Genomic DNA, 26,780 nt, shown 5'->3' with positions numbered 1-26,780 from the left:
GCGTATAAGAACTCGAATAGCAACTCCCAGCCCATGCCACGGTGGCTCCGCCATGGGTCATATATACCACCTCCGGAATCCATCAAGAGTGATCAATTGGATCCGAAGCCTCTGTTCTGCGCACCCAACAAGTTGATGGGACCGCTAGATTCCTTTCCATTCTCTCTATCCAGCTTGGCTTCCAGAGATACTTCCGAGTGGCCATGAACTTCAATAGCAACACCTAAGTAGGACCTATGAAGCTCTGAGGTTTTATACTGATATTCAGCTTCGTGGGCGGAGCCTCGGAGGTTCTCCCGCGAGTGAGCGATTCAGCAGCTGCAGCCAGCTCAGAGTTTCCCTGTCACCCGCTTCAGGACATAGTACATACCGGTATGTACCCATGTCTTCTCGGGTTCCTTCCTTCCTTCTCCTTTCCACCAATTTCTTTTTCCACGAGATGTGTGCGGGAGGATATCGGTTTTGCGGCTTGCCGCGCACGCAGCGAGAAGCCCAACAGCGTTGCCGTTGCGATGACTTGCGGGGGGCCTCAAACGGATATTCAACCTGCGGCTTGCAGTTTCTTTGCCGTCGACAATACCTAGTAGGTAGTGCCAGTGACCATTCACTTCTTACATTCTCACAAGTTGCAGCATGCATCCGGTATTAAGAAATAATCCACTACTAGTAGACGGGAGCTTGATGTGCCTCGCATTGCTCTTCAGCCTAGGTAGTATGTACACACTAGCTACCTAGTCAGCGAAGTTGAGTGTTTCCACCACCGACTCCTATGGCGGGGTGAAGAGGGGGGAGAAAGAGATGAAGAGGGAGGGAGGAGAGGCCGCGCGGTTTTTGAAACTGAATCGCCGTTGAGAGTCGTTATTGAGGCTTGTCGCTGCCGTGAATGCATGCGATGTCACTCGCTTATCGCGTGATTACTTGTGAAGCGCCGCCCGAGATCCGATGAGCAGCGGGTAGTTACGACAGCTTGGATTCCGTACACAGGCTGCAGTATGTAGCGGCAAAGTCAAAAGTTGTATTTCTACGGGAATGCACGTTGCGTATCGCTGCCTCGAGCCTCAGCCAACAAGTCCATGGTTCATTGTACGTAAGACCAGCACTCGGCAATTCAAGACAACAGCCAGCCTTTGGAATACTATCGGATTCAGAGGTCATTCGTATTCCTCTTCTCTGCCGGTGTACAGGTGTATGCCCGCTTAGTCAACGTAGTCGTGGTCGTGGTCGTGTAATATGTTTCTTTCTTGGTTTCTTTCCTCCCGCTGTCCAAGCTGGTAGCGAGGACTAAAATACAGAGGTGTTGGAACTTGGACAGGATATTGTCGGAAGCTCTATACACAAGATTGAATAGCATAGTCCAGCGTCGAAAGCATACCGGTGAAACAAAAACACATCTAGACAGTCCTACCTATGCAGGACTCATGATAGCAGTGTGGGTAACGACTAGCTACTCCCATTCAATCCCCATTCAACGGTGGCAGCCACATTACCGGTCCACCACAAGCGTAATATTAGCAGTGTGAATGACAGACAGCGAGCTACTCCCATCTACCAGTGGCAGACATTTTCGTTTTTTGTTTAATCATCATTGCATTCGACCTTAGTAGACATGGATTCATGGCAGATTACATATCCATTTCCACCTAGCTATCACCAATCACCAATCAGTAGGCTCGAGCTCGAGCTCGATACCGGTTCCCTATTACTCTCCGCCTAGCCCTCGTCGCCAAACAAAGAACAAATAACCCCCTCGGGTTAATCGCCCAAATGACGACATCCGCGTCCGTCTTGTCATCTTTCTCTTCGGGGTTTGATGCTCTACAGTGATCCAACCATCAGCCCAGCTCCTTCCACAACCCCAACGGAAAGTGTAATGAGGCCCTGAGATGGAGATGCATACTGTATCCAATGACGAGCATGTCGTCTCCCTCTGCATCCGTGGCGTCTTCGTCTGTCGCATCAGATTCCGAGCGGTTCCCACCACATTGACCCGGGTCAGGCGACTGGGTGCTCTGCTGGGGGTTGACGGGGCTAACATCTATTAGTTTTCATTCACGTAAATCGATCGGGGAGGAGGTGGTACTTCGTGTCCAATCCCGGAAACATGGCGTGGAGTATCCTCCTGCATTCCGCATTCCTGTTCCCTCGTACACGACACCGCTCCTCCTCTTCCAGAATAGATTCCTCTTCGTCGCTCTCGGTCGACTCAGAATCGGAATCCGACGCCCCCTCATTGTCGGTTTCCGCGGTCGCCTCTTCATCTTCTCCGGAGTCACGCCCGACGCCGGGAGCCTCAGCCGAGCCAGGCTCGTCGTGGGCGTTATCATCTGTCTGATCCTCCGCAGTCACCCGACGCAGCCTCCTCAGGCTCGTCGTGCTCATCCTTCTCCTTTTGGTGTTCCTTGGTATGCTCGTGCTCACTGCCGTCCTTCTCAGCCAACATGTCGTCGGGATGAACCGGCTCAGCTACCCCATGTTGACGAAGCCGCATTGGATTCCTTGAGCAATCCCATACCTGTCAGTTACAAACCTCCTCTAACATTCAGATGAAAAGAAATTCTTGCACCGGATACAATGATACATACCATTCCGTTATACTAGACTGTTAAACACACCCGCACATTGATCTCCGCCGAGGTGATAAGCGTCATTGTGATGGCTGCGAGTAGTTAGCTACCTAGGATACCGGGTCATGTGAGTCTCGGGGATGGTACATGCAAGAGAAGGTGGTGAATGGGCCGCGTCGGTCCATCGTGGCTTTCTCCTCGTCATGCTGAACTGATGCCGAGTACCTAGGTAGGTAGATAGGCGGAGGATCGATGGGGATTCTCGCAAGTTGTCATAGGTAGACTAGCCCTGTGGCCTGATTCTCAAGGATGAGGAAGTGATGTGTGGAAGATGAGAAGGAGAAAGGGATGAAGTGATGTGTAGAGGAAAAGGAGAGAAGGATGAGTTCTCGCTGGCTTTGTAGGCAATGCCATGATCCCCGCCAGATAATGATTCGGCACGGCTCGGCGCCGAGACACAGCTCGAAAATGGTAATGTGAGTGAAGTAAAAGACTGAGGAGACGATGAATGAGGTTCTGGACATGTCTGGGTGGTGGAAATGGGGTTTCGTGAATAGGGACGGGTGGTTGTATATACTGTCACTCGGTGCGAATAGCTCAGACGTGGCGTCAGGAGATGCGGAAGCCAGGAAGAGCAACCGAGCTCAAACCTCGCCTACATACTGTGGTCTACACCACGGGCCGTAGATACATCATACCAGAGCTCACCCACGGGCCGGTTTGAAACATCGGATCGAGATTCGTTCTGTTGCAACGGGTGATATATTATGAGCATTGTCGGCGCAATGGACTTACATGCTCTACGTAATGGAGGGGAAAAATTCGATTTTCAGATACGTATTGCTGTTTCCCTGGGTTCTGGGTTCTAGGCGGAGATAAGATACATACATTGGGTTGCTGCTCGATTAGATGGGCGGGGCCTCGTTTTCCTTCGTCCGCAACCATCGGTTATTACATGATGATTGATACGAATTGAACGATGCAGCATGAGCTCTCTCTCTCTCTCTATCTTCCAGCTCTGCGTCCCAGCCAAGGAATTTGAACATTCAACCGTGGCAGACACAATACCGTCCTACCCAGCGCTCGTGATATCAGCAGAGTGAGTGACAGCGATCCACTCCCACTCAACAGTGGCAGCCACATTACCGGACCGCCACAAGCATGATATTGCAACACCGCATCAACACTTGAGCACCCCATTCAGTCCGCCCCTTGCCTGGCCGGGCCGCGAGCACGCTCCGAATGCTCCGAATGCTCCGAATGCTACTGTATGATCCACCGCCACCGACGGCGCACCGCTATGTAGCCTAGCCATGCGAGCATACACTTCGCAGGATGTTCCGGGGGGAGATGGAGCACCGGGCAGGGGAGAGGAAGGAAGGAAGGAAAGAAGGAAGGCCATCGTTATCGCCAAGTGCGCGAGCGCCACCAAATTCTGGACTCCAGACTCCAGACTCCAAAGTGACGTCTGCTCCTCCACGTACGTCCCTACATAGTAGGTGTGTATGTATGTCTGAAGAGTACCGGCGCATCTCCGGAAGAATATCCACACTCCACACTCCACATTCCGCACACCGCACACCGCACACCACAACGCCCGCCCCCGGCCCCGTCGCAGCGAGTCGGGACGTATAGTACTCTACATGAACCGCGAGTAGGTGTGTATGTACGGAATACCTACCTGCCTGCTCTACCCAGCGGCTGGCTGGCCAGCCGCGAAACTCCGCGTCCACAGCCCTACCTGGGTATCTGGGTAACCGGACTATCTATATACGGGCTACATACGGGCTATACGGGCTATATACCTAGCACGTCGCCAGCACGTCCACCAGCGACCAGCGGCCAGAGGCCAGCGTGTTTGCCTCCAGCCGGCCCTCCGCGCAGGGTAGTTTATCTCCCGTATGTACGCGGTAACCATGGTATGTACTAGAGTAGGTAGAGTACTAGTTAGTCCCACATCCAACGTCGAACGTCGAACGTCCGGCCGGGAGGATGAGGAAGAGTAGTTCGGGCAATCACGTCAGCAACCAGCGCCCAGCAACCAGCAACCAGCACCAGCAACCACCAGCGCCCAGCAACCACCTTGAGATAGATAACGCCCCCCCCCGTCCTCCATCCCCCAACTACCCCTCCACCACCACCCCTCCCACCCCATACATAGCGGAAAAAGTATATATACAAATCGCCAAAACCCAGATCTCGCGGCGAAACGTCAGATCTACCATTCCCTGGCGCGCGTGCACGCAGGGGTGTGTTGCAGCAGTACCTTACTATCTACATGCGCCCGCCGCGCCCGTCCGATTGGGCCGCAGGTGGGTGAGAGTTTGTGACCGCGGCGCGAGGGATGGAGGGAGGGAGGGAGGGAGGGAGGGAGGGTACTTACCGGGATGCGAGGGCATGCGAGACCATGCGAAAATATGCGAGATTGTGCACGGCGGGTGCGCGCGCAAGGGATTTCACGTGGGAGTGGGAGGGAGGGGGATGCGTAACTACGTGCGTGGGGGGTGGGTGGGGGAAAGGGGAGGGAAAGTGGGCGCGAGTGATAAGATGGAAAACCGCTTGCGGAATGCGTAGGCTGGATGCTGCTGGATGCTGGATGCTGGATGCTGGATGGTGGATGGTGGATGCGCGACGCGGTGGGAAGGTGGATTGAGCATTGCGTATTGATGATTGAAGATTTGGATGTGGACTGCAAACGCCAGTCCAGTCCTGTTTGGAAGCGGAGGTGGTGGAGGCGGGTCGTGTTTCAGGCACTGTTTTTGGAATCTCGGAAACTTGAGATGAGATGGCCCATGGGGCTCGGCAGTGGGCACTGTAGTGGGCAGCGGTCAAGATCAAGATCTGCTTGATCTGACTCCTGAGGAAACTATGGACGGACTGTGTTTATTGCTATATTACTATTATGATAGGTATGATATTATGATATTGCGGGTATGTAGAGGGAACATGCAGGTACGTAACACGTTCCATATCCCACCCTCCCTCCCCGTGAACTGCTTCTGGGTATAAACGTGTATAGGAAACATTCCATATGCCTTATATGTCAGCCAACGGTGCAAACGAAACACGGATGGCTACAGGGTAAGGCTTCCCTTGCCAGCCAGGGTGAGGGGTGTACGCTCGAATGTTTATTCCAACTACAATGGCTCCACTTCTTCCAAGTTCCTCCTCGGAACCAAAAGCCTAACCCCAGTGCCCACAAGTCTTTATCACCCAGCACCAAAAACCGTTGAGAGGTCCCTCGCCGAAGATCGGCGCAGTTCGGAGCAGAGTACCGCCCATGATCTTGATCTTGATCTTCGTCAGCAGCGGTAATCCCTAGGATCACCATCCCCCCTCCCCAGTTGCCCAGCAGCCTGCCCGAATACCGTATACCCATCAGCCTGGAATAGCAACCTCGAGACAGGGAAATACTAGGTATGCACACGTCAGTTCTCAAAGTCAAGACAAGACAAGAAAAGGGCAGCCCGGAAAACCGGATCTTTGCAGGCCTGCTGTCCGTCCCTACGATTGGGACGGAAGGAAGGGAGGGAGGAGGGAAGGAAGGAAGGGGTGGCGGCGATGAGGGGGAGGGGGAGGGGGAGGGGGAGGGGGAGGGGGTTGTGGTGGTTAGCATGATTCGGGCAGGGGAGACCTGTGAGTTGTTCGACGTGTGTATGTAGGTGTAGTAGCACGACTTCCACCGTCGCCACCGGAAAGATATAATGTTGCAGCTCCTACATACGATCACTGCTACCTACATAGTAGGGCAGAGCCAGAGCTAAAGCTAGAGCGCGGTGTCCATCATCAGCTGGGGAGCATCACGCAAAAGGTATGCAAGAAGAAGAGGCAAAAGCAAGTCGATGGCGAGAGAGGGGTTTGGGTGACTTGTGCACATCATGTAGATGATAGACGACTGCATAATATGACCTCCCTCCCAAGATCCATTTAGCTTCTTCGTGAGGGTGCATATACATGGTGCAGTAGCCCGGCGTACCGTAGTCATCACCGGGGCTTGCGTACTGCGTGCGTGCGTGCGTGCCTGTCTGCCTGTATGTCTGTGATAGCGATGCAATGCTGTCCTCAAACTTCAGATAACGTGGAGCAGTAGCAGCAGCATCAGCAGCAGCAGCACGTCCAACGTCTCCAATCTCTTGAATTTTCTGGTCCTTCCAGATAGAATAAACTCAAATACCGCCCATCTACGTATCGTTGGACAATGGACAGTGTCGGGAACGGCACACTGCTGCATGGCCCCGTCATTCCGTCATTCCGTCATCCCGTCATTCCGAACCCGATCAAATCCAAATCAACGTGCTCGGGTTTCCGGTGCCGATAGGTACGATGCCGTGGAGAAGCTTTCGGAGAAGACGGCAGCGTGGGACGGAATGGATTACATATGGCCCTTCTCGATGCTCCTGCTGCAGCAGTAGTCATTCAACCTGGAAAGAAAACAGCGGAAGGTGGCGGTGACGGTACCGGTATAATTAGCGCTGTGGGCGGTGGAGCGGCAACAGTTCCGTCGTCGGTCGTCGTCGACGATGATACATATCCACAAGTCCCCCTCACGCTCGCCATCCCCTCGCCATCCCCCATCCCCCTCGCCCATCCCCATCTCCAACGGTGCGAGGGGATCGGCCTCGGAGACAGGTCACAGCACATGCACGTACCTATGCAGTGCAGTGCAGTGCAGTGCGGTGCAATGTAATGTGGGTATTCGCGAGAACCGCCATGGAAAAGCCCGTTTCCGGTCGTAGCGTGTGCCCGAGTGGTATGCATCAGACATACTTTGTATGTAGCCGCGCCGGATTTCGAGGCGGGGGGTGGCGGGGGACGGCGGGGACGGGGGACGGCGCAGGTATGTACATACATAGGCGGTGATGCAGGCGGTGATGCAGGCGGTGATGCAGGCGGCATGATTCAAGTAAGTACAGAAGTTCATACATACTACGGTATGCATACAAGCAGATTCTTTGATCCAGGGATTCTGTATGTACCTGCCCGCTTGAACAGAATGTCGAAGGCAGTGGCGACATTCACGAAGATCTCCGCATGACGAGTCTCTCTCTCTCCGGGGGGGGGGGGGGGGGGGGGGGGGGGGGAATTGACGGATGTATTTTTGAAAAAAAAAATCTCTCACATCAGCTACATCCTATGTTCGCAGCCACTTGTGCGATCCTCCTGATCGAGAGCCGCTCACATGAAGGAGCCGGAAAGGGAAGCGGCCTGACCGCCTGCTGTAGGTTTCCTTCCGGACTAAACAGGCCAAAAGATACTATACACGCCTAATTCTGGTGAGGAAGTAGAGTGGTTACTTGGTTATCCTCCTGAGGAAGTACCTGCTAGTACTGGTACCTAGCATTCGGGCCATATTACCTTGGGCTGGCAAGTACTCTACCTTGCGCTCAAGCTCAAGCAGACATGTAATATGGAGGATACCGTACTCTAGTACAGAGTAACTAGCAGAATAACAAGTAGTCGACTCCCCCCATTCACAGGACTGAAAGTGCATCCGTCAGTGGTCACTGCGGAAGCAATACGATTCGAATCGCAGCTGTGCGGTATCACTGCAACTTGCAAGCGACACTTTCTTACAGCCGATCACCGGCTCCTTGCCGCTGTCTTCCGTTGCCGTTCCCTCTCGGGAGAAGTTGCGGTTTGGGTCGACCTCTTGGATGGAACGGGCGTCTCGCAGATCGCCAAGCTTCGGTTTCCGTCGTCGACGGGATGGCCAATCGTCGACGGTCGACCGGCCGTGGCCAGCTGGAGCCTGGATGCCGCGGCACGGAGGGGAGGGCCGGATCTTGATCTTGATTCTTGGTCGCCGCGAGATCTACGACTCCTCTTCCTCCTCCGCGTCCTCGCCCATAGGGGGGAAGGAATGAAAGAGAAAAAACATCTATCTATCTTTCGCTACCACATCTCATGATCGAACTATCATAGTACTAACTAGTAGGTGGCTCCTGCTGGCCGCACTACTGTAGAAGCACATGCCTACCCCGCCTGTCTCAAGACTCCAGGGCACGGCGAGGTCCTCGAAGTTCTCTCGGTTCTCCATCGTGGTGCGATATCGGGAAAGCCCATGGGCCATTTCCCGCGGACGGATCATTCGGTCCCCCTCCCCCTCCCCCTCCGTACCTCAGGAATATACATAGCTCAGTTGGTCGAGTAGGTACATACATATTTTTCGTGTGTGTATTTTATACCTGAAGCCGAAGAACGCACCGCTCTCATTGGCTGGACGCTCAAGGTTTTGCTTTACGGGGTGTGCGTTGTCTGATCGGTCGACTCGAGTGTGCTGCTTTGGGATGAGGAGCTATGCACAAGCGGGTAGTAGTAGGTTCGTCCGGAATAAGAAGCAGAATTGCTTCTGCTGCTGCTGCTGCTACTGCGAGCGTGAGTGGGTGGTGAGAGGGTGAGAGGGTGAGAGTGAGTGAGAGTGAGGGAGGGTGCGGGTGAGGTGTGGGTGTGGGTGTGGTGTGGGTGTGGGTGGGGTTGGGGTGGGCTAGTGGAACCGAGATCTCTCCACTCCGCTCTCATTTTCTTGCACCGCGTGGACTGGACATTTCGAACCTGGGCCCTGTGCCGCCGTCGAATGAACCGTCGCAGCCGCAGCCACGAAAGCAAATCGGATCGCGAGCTGTTGTGTTTTTTTTCTTTCTGTGTCCCTGATTCAGTGAGGCGAGGCGGAGAGTGTTCGACGGAGAGCCAGCGGGGGCAAGCACAAAATATTTCCATCTGAACTGCGTGATAACTGACCGTATGTATGAAGTATGTAGGGTGTTCCTCGGAAAGCGCTGCGCATAGATATGATTATGTATATACTCGCAGGATGGAGAGATGATGTTCGCGGGTTGGACGGTGGTGACGGTAGTTGTCGGGTGGGCTGAAGAGGGGGTGGGAGGGGGTGGGAGGGGGGGTTTCGGTGCGAGAAGAGGGTGTGGTGGGGTTGTGTGTCGTTCGCTGTTCACTGGATGTTTTTATCTATCTGCGGGTGGAATCGACGACGGCGAGTCCACTCCAGAATATCGTATTCCATCATAGTACTCTAGAGCGTCTGTATCTGTGATCCGGAGTAGGCACTGTAGCCCTCCACATCGCGAGCGGTCGAATAGGTGTTCGGGAGATCCAGTGCATGTGGAGTACCTAGAGTAGAGTAGGTACTCTAGTAGTTTCAGGGTTGGGTTTTGATTCTTCTCGTGTGTGTGTGGTGGACAGCACACGAATCATATCACGATGATTATTTGCTGGGGGGTAGATCGGGTGTGGGGCGATCACGGTCTTGAAATTGTGGTTGGTTGTTTCGCCGCACGTCAAGATGCATGGGGCGATGTTGAATGTTCTCGGCAACCCTTCTCCTTCGTTGCCTTTTCGGGGTATTCTTCACGACCATCCCGTTCCCACCACCACCTCATCTCGCAAAAAACTAAAACCGTTTTTTGCTTCTTCGCCAAAACGCCAGGTTCGCTCTCCACGCTGTCGAACATGGGAATCTCGTCGACTCGGCTTCCAATCCGTGGCATAAACACCAGGCTGTCGTTTTCGTCGACTCGGCTTCCAACCCGTGGCATAAACACCAGGCTGTCGTTTTCGTCGACTCGGCTTCCAACCCGTGGCATAAACACCAGGCTGTCGTTTTCGTCGACTCGGCTTCCAACCCGTGGCATAAACACCAGGCTGTCGTTTTCGTCGACTCGGCTTCCAACCCGTGGCATAAACACCAGGCTGTCGTTTTCGCCGACTCGGCTTCCAACCCGTGGCAGACCAGGCTGTTGTTTCCCTCGACGAGGCTTTGTACATTCTTGTGTGTGCGTGTATAGTACCTATGTGTCTGTGCGAGCGTGTCTGGACTCTGCGTGTCTGTGTCTGGGCCTGTGCCTGTATAATATGCCTGTAGTTACCCTACTCATGCCTGTGTGTATGCCAGCTCCCGTCTTACGGCTCCGTGGCATGTGCCCGCCCCAGCAGCCTTGTAGAATACTAGTGTCTCCCTGGGGTAGGTATACCGTATATGTACTTGCACCGCCACCGCCGCCGTCTCCGCCGTGCTCCCCCTACCCCCCCGCTCACCCGATTGTACAAGCGATATCGTTGGGGGATCTACAACGTGGTGCCCGCCGAGCACCTGCTAGGTATATACATACTTGCTCTACTATATGCACTCGTCGACGAACGCGCAGCGGTGCGTCCTTCCTCCTCCCCATCCTCCTGCTCCCCCTCTTCCTCCTTCCGCGCTGGTGGTCCGTCGACACGTACACGCTGGCTGCTAGTAGAGCAGAGCGGAATCAAGCTGGTTGAATTGGAATACACATGCCCGTTGCGGCCAGTCGTTGCAAGCAGGAGATGTCTGTACTATGCTCTACACTACCCAAGTACCTATTCCACACTTAGCCGTGGTGGGCTCCGGTAAGCACCAAAAAGAAACCCACCAGCCATCTGCCACAGCGGCTTCCGAGTCGAGACGCCCGCATACCCAGCCACATTTACCGGCCAATGGCTTGTCGACATGTTGCTCTCAAAGCTTGCTCCGGAACCCCCTCCCTTCACGCGAGGGCTGATTCACCACGGACGCGTGTTCTCATGCCTACCTGTGCGCCCGTGTTGCGTTGATGTCCGTCGTCGTCGGCGGCGGCGGGCCCTCAGGCTACCTACTAATAGTAGCGCCCCTAGCCGTTGCCATCCTGGTACCCATCCTATGCTGGCCTAGCTACTCTGCCCTCCGTGCCCCCTCCGCCTTAGTCCCCTATCGGTAATACATAGGCAAGCCGAGCTGTGTGTCCTTGTAGAGACTCTACACTACTCCACTAACCAGCATCCTTCTGCACTACTCCACTCCACTCCGCTCCACCCTCCCCCACAGCCTTCTTTCCTTTTCGCGGCCCCGACCCGTTGAGTGTCTTTCTACATGAGGCTTAAAAGATCGTCTTTGCCAGCGAATCCGACAAATCGTTTGCAGCTTGCATTGCATAGCATAGCATAACCGTTGCGAAGGGGTTCAGGAAAGTCGTTCACACGCACAGGCTCTGGCACTGGCACTGGCACAATGCCCCCGCCCCGCCTCGCCCCTGGGGGCATGTACTCTCCATACTCTACTATGGAGCACTGGTACTTCTTACTTACATACATGGCCCGATCAGCAGACGTGCCCTGCCCTGCCCTTCCACCTATCGCCTGAGCGATCCATTCAAGCCGCCGCACGCAGCGTGGCGGGAGAGACAGCAGTTGCGAGGAGGGAGGTACATAACTATTCCAGAGTCTAGCGTACTATCGTGCTGATGCGGAATGGTACGGTACGGTACGGGGTAACCAGGTAGGTACCTGGTTGGTAGGGTAGGGTAGCTATCTTGATCGAGATATGTATCGATAATGGCAATCAATCAATCCATCCATCGATCAATCAAGCACGTCCACTCGCCCACTCCGTCCGGGGAACGCCGCTGTAACTCGTAAATCGAACTGGACTTCCGAGCTTGTGCACTGTGCAGCGTCGTTTGATGTCGACATGGCTGTCTGGATTCCCTTTTTAAAAAATATTTTTTTCTTGCCTGTTGGTTTGTGATCCTTTTCTTTTCTTTTTCTTTTTTATTTTCTCCTGTGATTTCGTTATGGCTGGATGGCTGGCTGGCCGCTGGATGGCTGGATGGCTGACTGACTGGCCACTAGGAATTGCAACGACCCGCACAAGGTTGCCCGCACCCCCTCCCCGCCACCGGTGCGGTATGTGTCGGTGGGCACGTCGTTGTTCGTTCGTTGGTTTGAAATGGACGGATATACCGGGAGAGGTGGTTGCTGGAGAGTTCGGGTGTCGTTGCAGCTTTGCAGAGTTCGTTCTTCACCTTCTCACGTTTTGGGGCATCCAATAACCGTATGTTAGACGAAAAACTCCCTGCTGCTCTTCGAACCTACTGCACGTTGTTTGGTTTCACGGCAGGAACAGCAGCAGTAGCAGCCAGGCACCGCCGATGGGAGTGTGTCCCGCCCCCGGGTCAGATGGTGTCGGTGTCTGCGGACGCGGAATTGACAAGTAGGTGGACTAGGGGCCCACCTCGTTTTGAGCGCATATCTCACCCAGAGATGCGCCGGCGCCGTTCGAAAAAAGAAAGGAAAAAGAAAAAAAGAAAAAGGGAAAAAAGAAAGGAAAGAAAATACCATCTTAGCGTACCGAGCTGTCGGATGGGATGGGCGACTGAGGTGAAGCTACTTGGTTTGTGAGGACGTGCCTTGACGCCAGCTCCGACTTGCTGCTGTGTGCTGAAAATACTGCAGCTCCTGCGGATCCCATTGGCGATGGTCCCATCCCTACTTGTGGCTCTACACACCCCAACTTCCTGCTACGCACGCCCGGACTGTGCACTCATGCAAACCCCCCAGGGCCCTACCTATGTACATACCTTACCTATACTCGATGCCGAATCCCAAGGCGAACGACGCTGGTTGGACTATTCCGGACCTCCATGCGTTCTGCTGGCTGGATTCCCGCAGGAGGCGGCGGCCGCGGACGCCAATATCGGAGCGTCTTGCCATCATGCTGATGCCAAAGCGCACTGACATGTCGTTCGGTCGAGTAGCCCGCTATCCGGCTTCAAGAAAGGACCTTGACTATAAAGAACCCGATCAGTCCCCCTCGTAATCCGATAGTTTCCATATCCAACAAGCTTCCCCCTCCCGCAGATCATCATCCCCCATCCACCACCGAGACGAACAAGTTCCTTCAACTACATATCACGATCTACGACTTCCCAAGCTACCCATACCACATATATATAATACACATCCCGTCTTGAGACCTTCAAGCCAGAGCTCCAAGAAACAACCCGAGCATATAAACCTTCCCCCCCTCATACACTCGCCTTCGAAGGCTTTTCACATCAAGCAAAGTGCCAAACATGGCCGCCATGATGACCCCATACAACCCCGCCTCCGCCGCCGGACAGTACACGACTCAGTACCACGTCGATGCACCATACGCTCAGACTCAGCAGACACAAATGGTTCAGGTCCAACGGCAGGGAGGACAGCCACAGCAGCATGTCATTATCCAGCAAGCCCAGCCTCTATATCAACAGCAGATGGTACAGCAGCAGCAGCCACTGGTACAGACGCGGATCGTCCACGCCACCAGCCCGAGACACATCATTCAGGAGGAGACGGCGGCACCGGCCCGACAGTTCGTGAACTTCAAGAACCTGCGACATCTGAACCAGCCAGGCCAGCAGTGGGAGCATTGCGAGCACATCACCATCGCCCTGAGCCCAGACGAGTTGGAGCGCAAGATCCGATGCCACGATGCACCAGGGAACGACCTGATCCGGTGCTTGACCGGCATGGGAGTGTATCGGCAGCGACATGTGCGCAAGTACGAGGACAAGCTCAACAACCGCGAGGCCGACCCATCGCACTGGATGTGGACGCTCGAGGCTCTGGGCGAGGTCAGGGACAAGCCCAAGGCGACGCCGCACACGTTCTGGGCCATCTTCCAGAGAACCGCGAGAAAGACCGAGTCGCAGCCGCAGGCCGGTCAGGTTCGGTTTCAGCCACAGGTCACCGTCCACCACGAGCCCCTCCAGATCATCGAGTCCGCTCCCCTACAGCAGATCCAGGCACCGGCTCCCCCGATGCTTGCCCCGCTGGCACCGCCCCAGCAGCCGTTGTCTCTCCCTGCGCCGCAGCAACAGAATGTGATCACTCAATACGGCCAGAGCGCAACCATCCAGCCGGCCAACTCCCACGGCGGCCACTCGGCACCGACATACCAGTATGGCACCTCCCAGCAGACAGCCCACCCTACACAGCAACCACAGTACGGTCAACAGGTCCAGCAGCAGCAGCAGCTCCACCAGCAGCAGCAGCAACAGATCCAGCAGCAACAGCAGCAGCGCCCTCAGGTCGTCCTGCACCAGCCGCAGCACCAGCACCAGCAGGCCCAGCGTCCTACCATCCACCAAACCCAATCCGCGCCCGTGGTCCGCCAGATCACCCAAGGCCCGTCCACGCAGGCGCAGACGGCCTCGGCCACCCAGCAAACAGCGAAGAAATACACGCGGCCGATCCCGGGGCCCATCAGCCTGACCACAGCCCGACGGGCCGCCAGCCCGCACCGCAGCTACGCCCGAACATCGGACATCGACGTCCGGCAGTTCATGCACGCGCAGCACGACCACTCGCCGGTGACCACGCCCTACCGCGAGCGCCGCGGCTGGCTCGACGACGACAGCATGAGCGATGCCAGCAGCAGCAGCTACGAGTCGAGCGGCACCGACGTAACGGACTACTCCTCGCCACCGAAGCGACGGCAGCCCGCCCCCGCGCCGCTAGGCAACACTCACCGGCCCGCGCCCACGCGCCGCCGCCGCTCAGAGGAGCACACGCACATCCGCCACCCGCACGCCGCCGCCGCCAGCACTTCGCGGCTCATCGACGACAGACCGCACCACTCGCACCACCGGTCGTCGGCTGCACACTACACTGCCGCGCCCTCCGCGCCGCGGCCACAGCTCACCCGCCACAACACCATCGAGGTGAAGATTGGGCCCACGCATGCAAGGCCCGCCGCCCCCATTCGCTCCTACTCCACCGAGACCATGCCGAGGTCTGCAGCGAGGGACTTCGACTACGACTACGAGAGCGGCGATCAGCACGCTCAGCACCATCAGCATGGCCACCATGCCAGGCGCGGAAACGGATACGAAGCTGCGGGGCTGGTTTCGTACGGAAGCGATGAACGCCGGCCACGGAGGTCGTAGGATCGATACACGAAAAGATACGATATACACGAATTTTATTTTGTCTGGGTTGGGAGGGGGGGATTGGGATATTGGGATATTGGGGGGGATTGGGGGATTGGGGGATTGGACCGGAATAGGGAGGAAAAAAGGAGGAAAAAGGGGGTTAATGGTGGTATGGACTGATTTACTCTAGGGCAACTGGTTTGTCCCATGGGAGGTAATAGGGAAAGGAAGGGAAAGGAAAGGAAGATATCACGGTCACGGAAAGGGTACGGGGTGGAGGAATGGGCACATGGTACGGCGGCGGGGTTCTGTCTTCTTCAGCAACTGTTTTTTGTTCTTGTTTTCTGTTTGTTTTCTGCCTGTTTTTGCTTCCTTCCGTTCTGCAGCATGCTTTTTCTCGCGCTCAGCGTTGATTTATGTTTCTGTTTTGGTCTCTGGTTTTCGGTCTTGGTTTTTTGGATTTTTTGGGGAAACAACTGGATAACTGGGACGGTGTTCTGTCTTTTTTTTTGTCTTATTTGGTTACTGCGAGCGGCTTTTGTTTATACCTTTCCCTTTTTTGCGTCTCACTTTCTCATACCCGTTATTTAGTTTGGCTCTCTACTACTTCACTATTGTAATCGACAGCAGCGATACCATAATGTCTACTCTATCTACTCTACCTATTACCTATGGCTACTGCATCTATCGTGTCTACTGCGCCTATTGTGACGAATCTACTCTACCTTAAGAAGAAGGCATCGTGTCTTCACCAGCACCTCAAGAAAGAAATTAAATAGTGAATACGTACTCTCACTCCCCTCACTGCAACAACCAGCGCCGCATCCAGACCGCGTGACATTCCCGCCTTACGAACTTCAGAGCCCGGAGTACTCCTGGGCCCTGAATCCTGAAGTGATGAGCTGTCATCTCCAGCCCGCCTGCCTACTCTGCATACTTCTTTCCACATAGGAAGTAGTTACCGCCTACCGCATACCAATACCCTTCACGATTACCCTCGCCTTAGAGGCTCATGTCCGTAAGTCAAAGAAAAGAAAAAATAATCCCTCACTTTTTCTTTTCTTTTTCAAAAAAACCTTTGCTTTCTGCTTTGCTTTTTGTCGGTCGCACCCGAGCTCCCGCCAACGCAAAGCAAAGCAAAATGTGGCGTGTGCGTGGCGTGCGTGGCGTGGTGTGTGTAGAACAGTAGCGTAGTACAGCGAGGTACTCCACAGCGAGGTACTCCACAGCGAGCCTTGGGGGTTCTAAGGTCTGGATCGTGTGTCGTTAGCCGTGTCGGCGTATAGTGGAATGGGTAACTGAGAATTTAAAGTACTTGGAGCCTGCCTGCTAGGTGACGTAGCCCTATGTAGGTAGAAGGCAGACGGCGAACATGAAGGATGATGGATTTGAAGAAGTTGAGGTTCTATTCAACTTCGAAGAGACATCTTGAGGCTCTCATCCGCTAGTACTATTGCAAGCAGCACCCACCCGTGGCGGCCAACAGCTGGCGAGTGACAGCCGAGTGCTCGTCCACCTACGCCCGCCTACTTACGCTCGCCCGCCCACCCGCCCACACTTTAGCGTTTGATAATAATACTCAACACAGTAACTATTCCAAGTGTTTCTCGTTTTCTGGTGTTTTTCGTGTCGCGTCTTACCGTACTCTACCCAGGTATCGCGCCATAACCATCGTGCCCTGCCGTCTCGTCTCGTGCCGTGCCATGTCGTCTCATATGTATCGTATCGTGGCGTCGTGTCGTGTCGTGTCGCATGCACGCACCCCCCGGGTGCGAGTGCGGGTGCGAGTGCGGGTGCGGGTGCGGGTGCGATTTGTTTTGCGGGGTATGTAACTACGGTGCGCGCGCCCCGCTGCCGCGTGTTGCGTGCGGTATTGCGTATTGCGGGTTGTAGATCCTGCCGGCCGGATCGTGCTGCCTGGCCTATCCCTCCCTCCCTACTTCCTCCACTCCTGTCTCGAGTCGAGAGTCGAGTACCTGGGTTGCCTGTGTTGTCTGGGTGGCCTGGAATACGGTCCTCTCGTGCCTGGTTTGCCGTTCTGGGGTGGTCGATGGAGAAGCACCAAGAACCAAGAACCAAGAACCAAGAACCAAGAACCAAAGATCGTCCAGCTGACGTTACTATGGTTGCTCGACGGACGGTGTGTTTCAACTTTCTCCACACGGACTAGTTTCTCATCTGTAGAGTAGAGTACAGTAGAGTAGAGGTGAGCAGAGGAGAGCGGAGAGGGCAAATGGTTGTTTGATCTTTTAGATGGGCCCAAATTCCAATACCTACATATAGACTACTCTATACATACCTCCTACAGACTATGTGGTATGTACGGTAGTAGGGCGGGGTGCGCAACCAATAGCGCGGCGCCGGACGTGATACAAACGTTATACGAACGTGATACAAACGTAGGGCTCGGGATGGAGTCGGGATGGAGTCGGGATGGATCACCATGGATGAGTGAGTGAGTGGATGTGTGGATGTGTGGATGTGTGGATGTGTGGATTTGTGGATTTGTGGATGTGTGGATGGATGTGTGGATGGATGAATGGGTGGGTGGGTGTGTTTATTAAGGTACATATTGGGTAACTACCGTATTATACTATACTATTATTCTACTCAACGTCAATCCAATAGACGTGGCCATGGTCGTGAAATACTCGACTTCGACTTCGACTTCTACCCCGCCAATCAATCATTCATTCATTCACCCCTGTGAGTCTGTAACCGTGTGTTTGAATGCCACACCTCGGCCACACCTCTGCCACACCCAGTCAAGCTCGAGCTCGAAGTCGAGATCATACACACGGACACGGCAGTTCCGACCAGCCAGCCGGCAGAGCAAACGTCCATAGCTTGAGAGGGAGAGCGAGAGACAGATGAACTTCCTGTGGCCCTGATGTCTCTGGTGTCTGGTCTCTGGTCTGTCTCTGGTCTGTCTCTGGTCCATCTACCTATAGCTCCACCGTACCGACTATGTGCTCACTACGGCGTCCATGATTCGACCGGTAGTTCGACGGGTGTGTGCGCATGTCCGATGCGACGGGTGGCGGTATGTAGTAGTGGTGGGGAGGTACATACCTCTGTTACATGTACAGTATGTGCGAGATCTCGCATTACCAACGCCCGCCCGCCGCGGCGCGCAACATCCTCCTCCTGGGTATGTACCTACTGAGCACATATCGAACCAACACGGACGGACGGGTGACGGACGGGATGGGGGAGCCGGAATGCAAAGTCCCGTCGTCGGCGGTGTGTGGGAGCGTACATACCAAGGTGGGCATGTACCTATGCCATATGTACGATATTTCTGGCCGCCCTCGTGGCACGCACACAGACACAGTTACCCACCTAGTAGTTAGTAGTCACAGCAGTAAAAGGTTACAGCAGGAGAAAGTTACATGCTGTGTACGAGTATGTATGTACGAGTAGGTATGTACGGTATGTACAAACCGCGGCAACATGGGGTGGTCCGTCGGCCAGAAACTCCGTCGTATGGTATCGTAGGTATGGAGAGAGAGAGGGGGAAGGAAGAAAAAAAGCCCTCGGCTTGCATCCTGCAGCGCATGGATTGTTGTTGTTGTTGGAGGTGGTGGTGGTGGAGGCGGCCATCGTCGTCGTTTGCGTAGGAAGTATGTAGGTGTCCACATCTTCCCGAGTCCCGAAGTCAGTTCGTCGGTTCGACGAGACGAGAGGGAGACAGAAGCTGTCAATTTTCTTTCTCCTCGCGATAGACACATACCGATATCGATTGATTGCCCGCGCAGCAGAGGGATAGGTATCTAGTAGCTCCCTTCGACGGACAGAACGTCATTCCGCACGGCCTTTTGCACGCCACGAGGAGGAAAGCCTCCGAGGGACCGATACCCCACAGTACCACCGATTCACAGGAACGTCTGCATTATCTTCATACTCTATCGATTTGGGTGACGGGCCCTTGGTTGCAGCGTTAGTTAGTTGGTTTGTGGGTGAGTTCGTCATTGCATTGATTGATTATGGGCATACATATCATACATATCGGTATGTGGATGATGAATGGAATGTATGTATGTAGGTACCAATCTGTGGTGTGTGTGTGGGGAGGGCGCCAGACGGATGCACAGGGGAGCTCCAGGCCAGGGAGGGGGGAGTGTCGCCGGGCGATTTGCGCATGCGTGGACTTCGGAAGCGCACATACATACGACTGGACGTGCCTCCATCCCCCCGGTGATGTGTACCTACATACATGATCAGTGTCTGCCTCTAAAAGTAAGTACAGCAAGCCCAGACGGATTGAACGAACGAGGATTCTTCAGCATATGTGTGTGGGTGAGTGGGTGGGTGTGGTGGTTTGTGGTGTGTGTGATGAATGTGGTGGATGTGGTGTGTTGCGGATGCAGTGGATGGGATGTGTCGGATCTGGCTGGCGATGGTATATACTCTAGTTACTAGGCGCTTCGAGCTCGAGGCGGAAGAAGCTTTCGGCGTCGGCGTCGTCGTAGCAGTTGTCGTCGGAACTCACCTACAACTGCAAGCCACAGTTCTAGAAGGCTTGATCGGGGGGATGGAATACATAGGACGATTTCGTTCGGGACTGGCCATGCAACTGGATCATTGGTAGGAAGTAGTCTACATACATTCCGTCCTCTGCTCTGCAGTCGTGAATGGCAGCATCTCTCCGCGAATGGTTCTACATAGCTACTGCTAGTATGGCCCTCTGGAGAGTGGAGTTACATACGGTACACATGAGAACTCGGACGGAATGTGTGTTTATCTCTTCTCCGATGGATTCACGTTGTTTCGAATGCTCATTGCTTCGAATGCTCATTGCTCATTGCGCAAAGAAAACCCGAAAAAAAAAAAAGGAAAACCGCTGCCAGGATATTTCCAACGCCCACCGATGCGGTCGGGACGCAGAGGATTTCCGTTCGCGATTCGAACCGGCCTGGCCAATGTCCAATGTCCAGTGTCCATCTCTGGCCTGCACATGCGACTTGCCAACGAGCTCGCTGGCATTCCTCCTCCCTCTCTGATTGACCGATTCGAAACGCAAGATCGAGGAAGGAAGGAAGGAAAGAAGAAGGAACCCGAGAAGAAGAGGGAGCTGCAGCTTCCGTTCCCCTGGCAACTCTCTTCCCCGGCCGATTCGATTGCCTACTTTATCTAGAGTTTGTAGAGTGCATAGAAGAGTTGATCGCGGGAGAAACAGAAAGAGGCACGCCTATCCGAAAGATGTTCTCTCCCGAGTCCTCAGCAATGAGGACACCGTAAATAATAGAAAAAATAAAGAAAGAAAAAACTGCCCGTGTGCCACCCCCGGTCTCTAGTCGGATCGGATCGTGCATCAGCCTTATAGTACCGCGTGATTCGGCTCGGGGAGCCTTGTCTGTCTGATCTGTCTGATCTGTCATCACCGCGGATTGGTGCAGCAGGGTGCCGTAGCGAGGGGCTGACAACCCACGCGGCCGTAGAAGCACTTTCTCGAGTCGGCGGTGTCTCTCGCTGTCGTTGTCGATGTCGATGTTCCGATCGGCGAGTCCTCCCGTAACGTTCGCAGCTGACAGGAAGCAGGAAGCAAGCGATGTCCCGTCCAGTCCAGTCCCGTCCAGTCCCGTCCAGTCCCGTCCAGCCCCGTCGCGCCGTGACCGATGTTTATGTACAGCACGAACCGAACAAGGCTCGCCGAACCGACCGTGTCGGTAAAGTTGTGTTTCTACGGAACGAGCCGGTCTGGTGCAGTTATCTATGCATGTATATATGCACATGGACATGGATAGGGCTGTTTTAACTCTTGCTTGGCCGACACGGCGAGTTCGGAACCATTACAGGTAGGTTCCGAATCACGCATTGTCATTCGCCATCCTGAACTACCCGCCATGGGTGATGGGTCCGTCTCAGTTTCCATCTCAGAGTTTCCGTCTCAGAGTTTCCGTCTCAGAGTTTCCGTATGTATACTAGTAGTACCTAGATACGTCGACAGGGCGATGCCTAGCCGTGGCGAACAGCTTCCAAGTTCCGGCGCCGCTATGCGAGTAGAAATTTCAAATCGCCACTCACCCACTGCTGTGTTGTGTTGTATTATCGCCGACGTCGGCAAGGAACTCGATCGACCGAGAAAGGGTGGGTACCGGTACTCGCTGCAAGATCGGATCCCGAGTCCTAACCGACTGCGATTGTGCTCCGGCGAGACAGAACCGACCGAGCCCGTGTCTCCGCTGCCCAAACTGGTATGTGGATATCACCCGTTGCCCCGAAGAGAAAGATGACAAGACGGACGCGGATGTCGTCATTTCAAATTTGTTGTTTGTTTGGCGACGAGGGCTGGGCGGAGAGCAATAGGGAACCGGTATTGAGCTCGAGCTCGAGGCTAGCGATCGGTGACAGATGGGTGGAAACGGATATGTAATCTAACATGATCTACTAAGGAGAATGCAATGATGATTAAACAAACAAATAATGTGTCTGCCGCCGTTGAATGGGATTATCTTGCTGTCACTAATACTGCCAATATCACGCTTGTGGCGGACTGGTAGTGTGGCTGCCACTGTTGAATGGGAGTTGAATGGGAGTGGCTCGCTGTCACTCACACTGCTAACATCACGAGCCCTGCATACCTGGTAGGACTGAGGCTGTCTAGGTGTGTTTTTGTTTCACCGGTATGCTTTCGACGGTGGACTGTTCTATTCAACCTTGTTTATAGACCTTCCGAAAATATCTAGCGCAACGCCTCTGTGTCTTAGCCCTCGCTGCCAGCTTGGACAGCGGGGGAAAGAAACCAAGAGAGAAACATATTACACGACCACGACCACGGCTACAGCCACGTTGACTAAGCGGGTATACATGTAACATACGTACACCAGTAGAGGAGAGAAACGCGGATGACCTCTGAATCCGATGGCATTCTAAGAGTTGGCTGTTGTCTTGAATTGCCTAGTGCTGGTCTTACAGTGAACTATGAACTTGCCGGCTGGGGCTCGAGGCAGCGATACGCAACAGGCGTTCCTGTAGAAATGGAACTTTTGATTTCTCCGTACATCTGGAGCCTGCGTACGGAATCCAAACTGTTGTAACTACTCGTTGTTAGGTAGATGTCATTGCGGCACTTCATATATTACCACTCGATAGGCGAGTGACGTCACATGACTTGACGCCAGCGACAAGCCTCAATAACGACTCTCAACGGCGATTCAGTTCCAAGCACCATGTAGGTTTTCTCCCGGTAAGGCTTCTTGTCCCTTCTCTCTTCCTCTCTTTCTCCCCCCCCCTTCCTCCCACACCACCAATCGGAGGATAACCCCCACCGTTCAACAAGTTTCAATGCTTCATTGTGACTGCCAATGGTCGGATAACTGCATCCAATTTTGAATGTCTCCATTAGAAGAGCGTAGCGGAAGACAATCGTCTTTGTCTTTGGCGTCAAACTTTCCTTTCTGTTCTTCAAAGATCCGCCGCCAAACGATTTTCCTGGAGGACATTATCGACCCAATGCAGACCCACAGCATATTCTTCTAAGAGCAACATTGGACAAAGCTGGAAGTTTGTCTTGCGTGAAGAACAATTATCCTCGCTATTCTCCCTCTCCACTCTCACTATCCATTCTCGCTCCTTATTCTCACTCACCATTTCCGCTCTCCATTCTCACTCACCATCTTCATTCACGATTCTCGTTCGCTATTCTCGCTCATTCTCGCTCTCCATTTTTACTTACTATTCTCGCTGGTTATTCTCGCTGGTTATTCTCACTCCTTATTCTCACTTACGGTTGTCTTCGCTCGCTTTTCTTACTATTCTCACTCACAAATGTCCTCGCTCGTTATTCTCACCTGCTATTCTCACTTACTATTCTCGCTCGCCAGTCTCGCCCGCTACGCTCACTCACTATTCTCACTCACTGTTCTCCATTCTCGCTGGCTATTCTCACTCATTATTCTCCCTCTCCATTCTCGCTCGATTTTCTTACCCACTGTTCTCGTTCGCCCTTCTCGATAGCTATTCTCACTCTCGCCATTCTTGCTGGCTATTCCCACTTGCTAATCTCGCTCGCTAGTCTCGCCCGCTACGCTCACTCACAATTCTCACTCACAACTCTCACTCACAATTCTCACTCACAATTCTCACTCACAATTGTCCTCGCTCACATTTCTTACTATTTCTCACTATCCTCGCTCAATTTTCTCACTATTCTCATTTACTATCCTCGTTCGCCATTCTCGATAGCTATTCTCCCTTTTCATTCTCGCCCGCGTTTCTCGCTGGCTCTTCTCGCTCACTTTTCGTACCCACTATTCTCATTCACTATTCTCGTCCCTATTCTCCCTCTGCATTCTCGCTCACCGTTCCTTCTCACCATTCTCGCTCGCTATTCTCCCTCTCTTACTCCCACCGTTCTCACTCACTATCCTCGATCCCTATCCTCGCCCGCTTAAAGATTCTCCCGCACCGCCTAGGTACCTCCAAATGTCGCTCGCTCTAGCGGCCATTCCCTCGCTCTGCGGGGATCGCTAGCTCCCTACAATCACAACATGAGTCTACATTGACCGTGCAAGCGGTAGCATGAATTGCCGATGTGATGCGAATAGCGATTTGATCACTGCCGTTCGTAGTTCGGGTCGAAAAGGGAAATAAAAACAGCAAACGAAGAAATGGCTCTTCGCACCAGCCGACATACTTGGTGGAAGGCGGGGTGGGAGGGCTATTTCGCAGGAGCGAGGTGTGTACTTATGTTGAGGGTGGACATAAGGGAGCGTGTGTGGAAGAATGGCAAGTGAGAGTGGTGAAGCTATTAGTACCTGGTAGTTGTACTCGTGGCAGACATAAAGTATCCGGATAGCGCGGCGGCTTTTTTGTTGCTTGACGAAGGAAAGTAGCTGATAAATGTGGCTGGGTACATAATTGCGGTGACAGCATAAAGTGGTGACAAGTATTGGATAGAGGGTAGCATGATGGACATTATGGAGGATGGACATGGTTGGATGAGAGTTTGAAGAGACATCTCCACTCGACCAAGCCCCCACTCCATCATGATCAATCACTCTACTAGTATTCGTGCACTTTGAGCCTATTGGTTACTTTTTCGCCCGTTCACCCTTATTTCTGCCACGAGCAGTCCGAGCGCACTACCTATTCCATGTTGCGCAGCCCCAAACCCGACCCATGATGAAGGTTGAAGTCCAATGAGTCCCGCAGGTGTTGTGGAGTTCCAGCAAAACCATTGGTAAGTTACCTCATCGCCAATTCTCGGGAATAAAGGCTTCAGATGGGGGTATATCGCTCATGTTTGCTTCGGGCTCCTCGTCATCCGCCCTGGATACTAGCCTACCAGCGATAATGGAAGCTTCAATGCTACTATTTTGCTCCCGGATCCCGACTTGCGAGTGCCATTCTATGATCAACGCAGCGTCTGTAGTACCTAGCTCCAAGTTCATCTACCCCTGCCTCATCCGCACCCGCACCTCACAGCTCCCATTTCCCCAGACACCATCAAAATGTCGTCCCGCCCGCTCACAACCGCGCTCCTCCTACCTCCCTCACCTCACACATCCATCGCGTCTACCCTCACCTTCTGGACGGCGCCGCTAACCTCCGCCCTCGCCCGCCCACTCACCCTCCCGACCCTCCTGTACATCGGCGTGCCCGCACCGTTCCCCACGACCCCACGACGCACGACCTTCGCCCCGGCGCAGCGGCTCCTAACCGGGCTATACTCGCTAGTTTACCGGCTTACCCCGCGACCCGCCTCCGCGGTCCCATTCGATGTGCGGATCGTCCTGCTCTCGCCCGAAGACGAAGCCGAGGCCTCCTTCGGCCCCGTGATGAGCACCGACCAGCTCGCGGACCTGCAGGAGTGGGACGTCCTCCTGGTCCCGCGCGGCGAAGCCGGGTACCAGCTGCAGGGCGCGTTCCTGGCCGCCACGGGGAGCCCGGGCGTGCATGTGTACTATGTTGACGCGGGGGTGCGGGCGCCGGCGGGGGAGGTGGATGCGGAGCTGGCGGGCGCGGCGGGCGAGGGCGAGGAGCACGCGGTTGTCGCTGGTAGCTTCTACGTTTTCCAACGAGGTGTGCGGATTGGCTAACCGCTATGTACCTGCACAGTCGGCGGAACATTCGATCATCTTCACCTGGGCCACAAGCTCCTGCTCACGATGACGGCGTACCTCCTCACCTCGCCCAGCGCCGCTCCCGCTACGAACCCGCGGCTGATCGTGGGTCTTACCGGCCCCGCCATGCTGCGGAACAAGAAGCACGCGGAGTTTATGGAGAGCTGGGAGGAGCGCTCGACGCGCTCGCTAGAGTTTTTACGTGGTGTCGTTGACGTCACGCCGTTCGAGTCGCGCGCGGCCGAGGGAACAGGGCGCGGCGAGGGCGGTGACGGGGACGAGAAAAAGCTACTTTCGGAGGTGCCCGAGTTCCGCGAGGAGGGAAAGGGCGCGGGGGCGTCGGAGGAGCGGAGGAACCTGCACATTGAGATTGTGTCGATTTCCGACCCGTTTGGGCCCACGATTACCGATCCTACCGTCACAGCACTGGTAGTAACACAGGAAACAGCCTCGGGCGGCGCAGCGGTCAACGCCAAACGCACTGAGGCGGTCTGGCCGGAGCTGGAGGTTGCAGTCGTGGATCTACTGATTGCGCACGATGGGGAGAAACTCAGTAGTACTGAGCTGCGACGGCAGAAGGCGGTCTGATTGAATATGTTATAGCTCAATACGACGGTACACTGTGCCTCTGTCCCTGCCTCTGTCCCTGTCCCTGTCTCTATCTCTGTCCCTATCTCTATTCCTGTCCCACCCGTGATCCTGCGGCCCACCCGTGAGGGTATATATCTGCCCGCGCAACGCCTCCGTCTCCCTGCGTAACCCCTCAAGCTCCCCCCGGTGGCCGCGATCCACGTAGGGACCGTAGGGTTCGTCCGAGTAGCCCATGATTGTCTGCGGCCTGTCCGCACCTCTTCCTTCGTCGCCACCTCTCCCGCCCCACCCGCCCCATCCGCCGCCGACGATCCATTGATAACCCCCTGACATCCCGCGCTCCTTGCTTCTGCCCCTTTCCCTGTCCCTGCCCCGCTTTCGGTGCGGAGGCTTACACTCGTCGCGGTAGCGGCCGCAGCCGCAGTCGCATGCGCAGCTGTTATGGTCGTCGACGTCGAATGGGCAGAAGAGGATATGCTGGGGTTTGTGGTGGCGTTTGGGGCGCGTGCGGGTAGGGGGTGGTGGTGGTGGAGGTGGGGGTGCGGGCAGGTAAATGGTCGGTGGGTAGGCGGGCTGGTAGGCGGGCTGGTAGGCGGGTGGGTAGGCGGGCTGGTCGAGCGGGTAGACTTGGACTAGGAATTCCATTTTCGGGCTTTTACTTTACTTGTGTATTGATGATGATGATGGGGTGTGCGTCTAGCTAATGGGTGCCCTGGAGGATGGCTGGATGGCTGGATGGCTGGATGCTGTGTGTGATTAATGGGAGTGAATGTGGGGGGTGAATGGGGTTTATGTACAGTCACCGGGAGCAGCACTGCAGCAGTAAGGCATGTCCCGGGACGATGCATGCC

General features: G+C 54.6%; 6 protein-coding genes across 6 annotated transcripts; 3 read left to right on the top strand and 3 right to left on the bottom strand.

Annotated features, from left to right (window-relative positions):
• Window positions 1-9,474: 9,474 nt before the first annotated feature.
• Window positions 9,475-11,155, bottom strand: BZA05DRAFT_438474 (uncharacterized protein). Its single transcript, XM_051486499.1, has 4 exons — window positions 10,973-11,155; window positions 10,688-10,777; window positions 9,895-10,344; window positions 9,475-9,689 (listed from the first exon to the last, which is right to left on the bottom strand). Exons 1-4 carry the CDS (start codon window positions 11,049-11,051, stop codon window positions 9,592-9,594), a joined length of 717 nt encoding a protein of 238 aa, XP_051336621.1. The 5' UTR covers window positions 11,052-11,155; the 3' UTR covers window positions 9,475-9,591.
• Window positions 11,156-12,050: 895 nt separating this feature from the next.
• Window positions 12,051-12,702, bottom strand: BZA05DRAFT_407568 (uncharacterized protein). The gene is made up of 2 exons (XM_051484641.1): window positions 12,418-12,702; window positions 12,051-12,366 (listed from the first exon to the last, which is right to left on the bottom strand). Exons 1-2 carry the CDS (start codon window positions 12,693-12,695, stop codon window positions 12,147-12,149), a joined length of 498 nt encoding a protein of 165 aa, XP_051336620.1. The 5' UTR covers window positions 12,696-12,702; the 3' UTR covers window positions 12,051-12,146.
• Window positions 12,703-15,394: 2,692 nt separating this feature from the next.
• Window positions 15,395-15,849, top strand: BZA05DRAFT_407563 (uncharacterized protein). The gene has a single exon (XM_051484640.1). The coding sequence runs from the start codon at window positions 15,561-15,563 to the stop codon at window positions 15,753-15,755; it is 195 nt and encodes a 64-aa protein (XP_051336619.1). The 5' UTR covers window positions 15,395-15,560; the 3' UTR covers window positions 15,756-15,849.
• Window positions 15,850-17,903: 2,054 nt separating this feature from the next.
• Window positions 17,904-20,010, top strand: BZA05DRAFT_438471 (uncharacterized protein). Its single transcript, XM_051486498.1, has 7 exons — window positions 17,904-18,286; window positions 18,361-18,422; window positions 18,826-18,894; window positions 19,153-19,230; window positions 19,317-19,333; window positions 19,496-19,510; window positions 19,687-20,010. Exons 1-7 carry the CDS (start codon window positions 18,162-18,164, stop codon window positions 19,741-19,743), a joined length of 423 nt encoding a protein of 140 aa, XP_051336618.1. The 5' UTR covers window positions 17,904-18,161; the 3' UTR covers window positions 19,744-20,010.
• Window positions 20,011-24,726: 4,716 nt separating this feature from the next.
• Window positions 24,727-25,926, top strand: BZA05DRAFT_447727 (uncharacterized protein; the record flags this gene model as incomplete). Its single annotated transcript, XM_051487181.1, has 2 exons — window positions 24,727-25,273; window positions 25,334-25,926. The coding sequence occupies 2 exons, from the start codon at window positions 24,727-24,729 to the stop codon at window positions 25,924-25,926; spliced, it is 1,140 nt and encodes a 379-aa protein (XP_051336617.1).
• Window positions 25,820-26,765, bottom strand: BZA05DRAFT_144009 (uncharacterized protein). The gene has a single exon (XM_051478929.1). It carries the CDS (start codon window positions 26,572-26,574, stop codon window positions 25,936-25,938), a length of 639 nt encoding a protein of 212 aa, XP_051336616.1. The 5' UTR covers window positions 26,575-26,765; the 3' UTR covers window positions 25,820-25,935.
• Window positions 26,766-26,780: the final 15 nt, after the last annotated feature.

The sequence above is a fragment of the Tricharina praecox genome (genome assembly GCF_024521635.1).
Source record: "Tricharina praecox strain CBS 144465 chromosome Unknown BZA05scaffold_25, whole genome shotgun sequence".
Classification (NCBI taxonomy): domain Eukaryota; kingdom Fungi; phylum Ascomycota; class Pezizomycetes; order Pezizales; family Pyronemataceae; genus Tricharina; species Tricharina praecox.
This window is presented reverse-complemented; position numbering and strand designations above follow the sequence as displayed.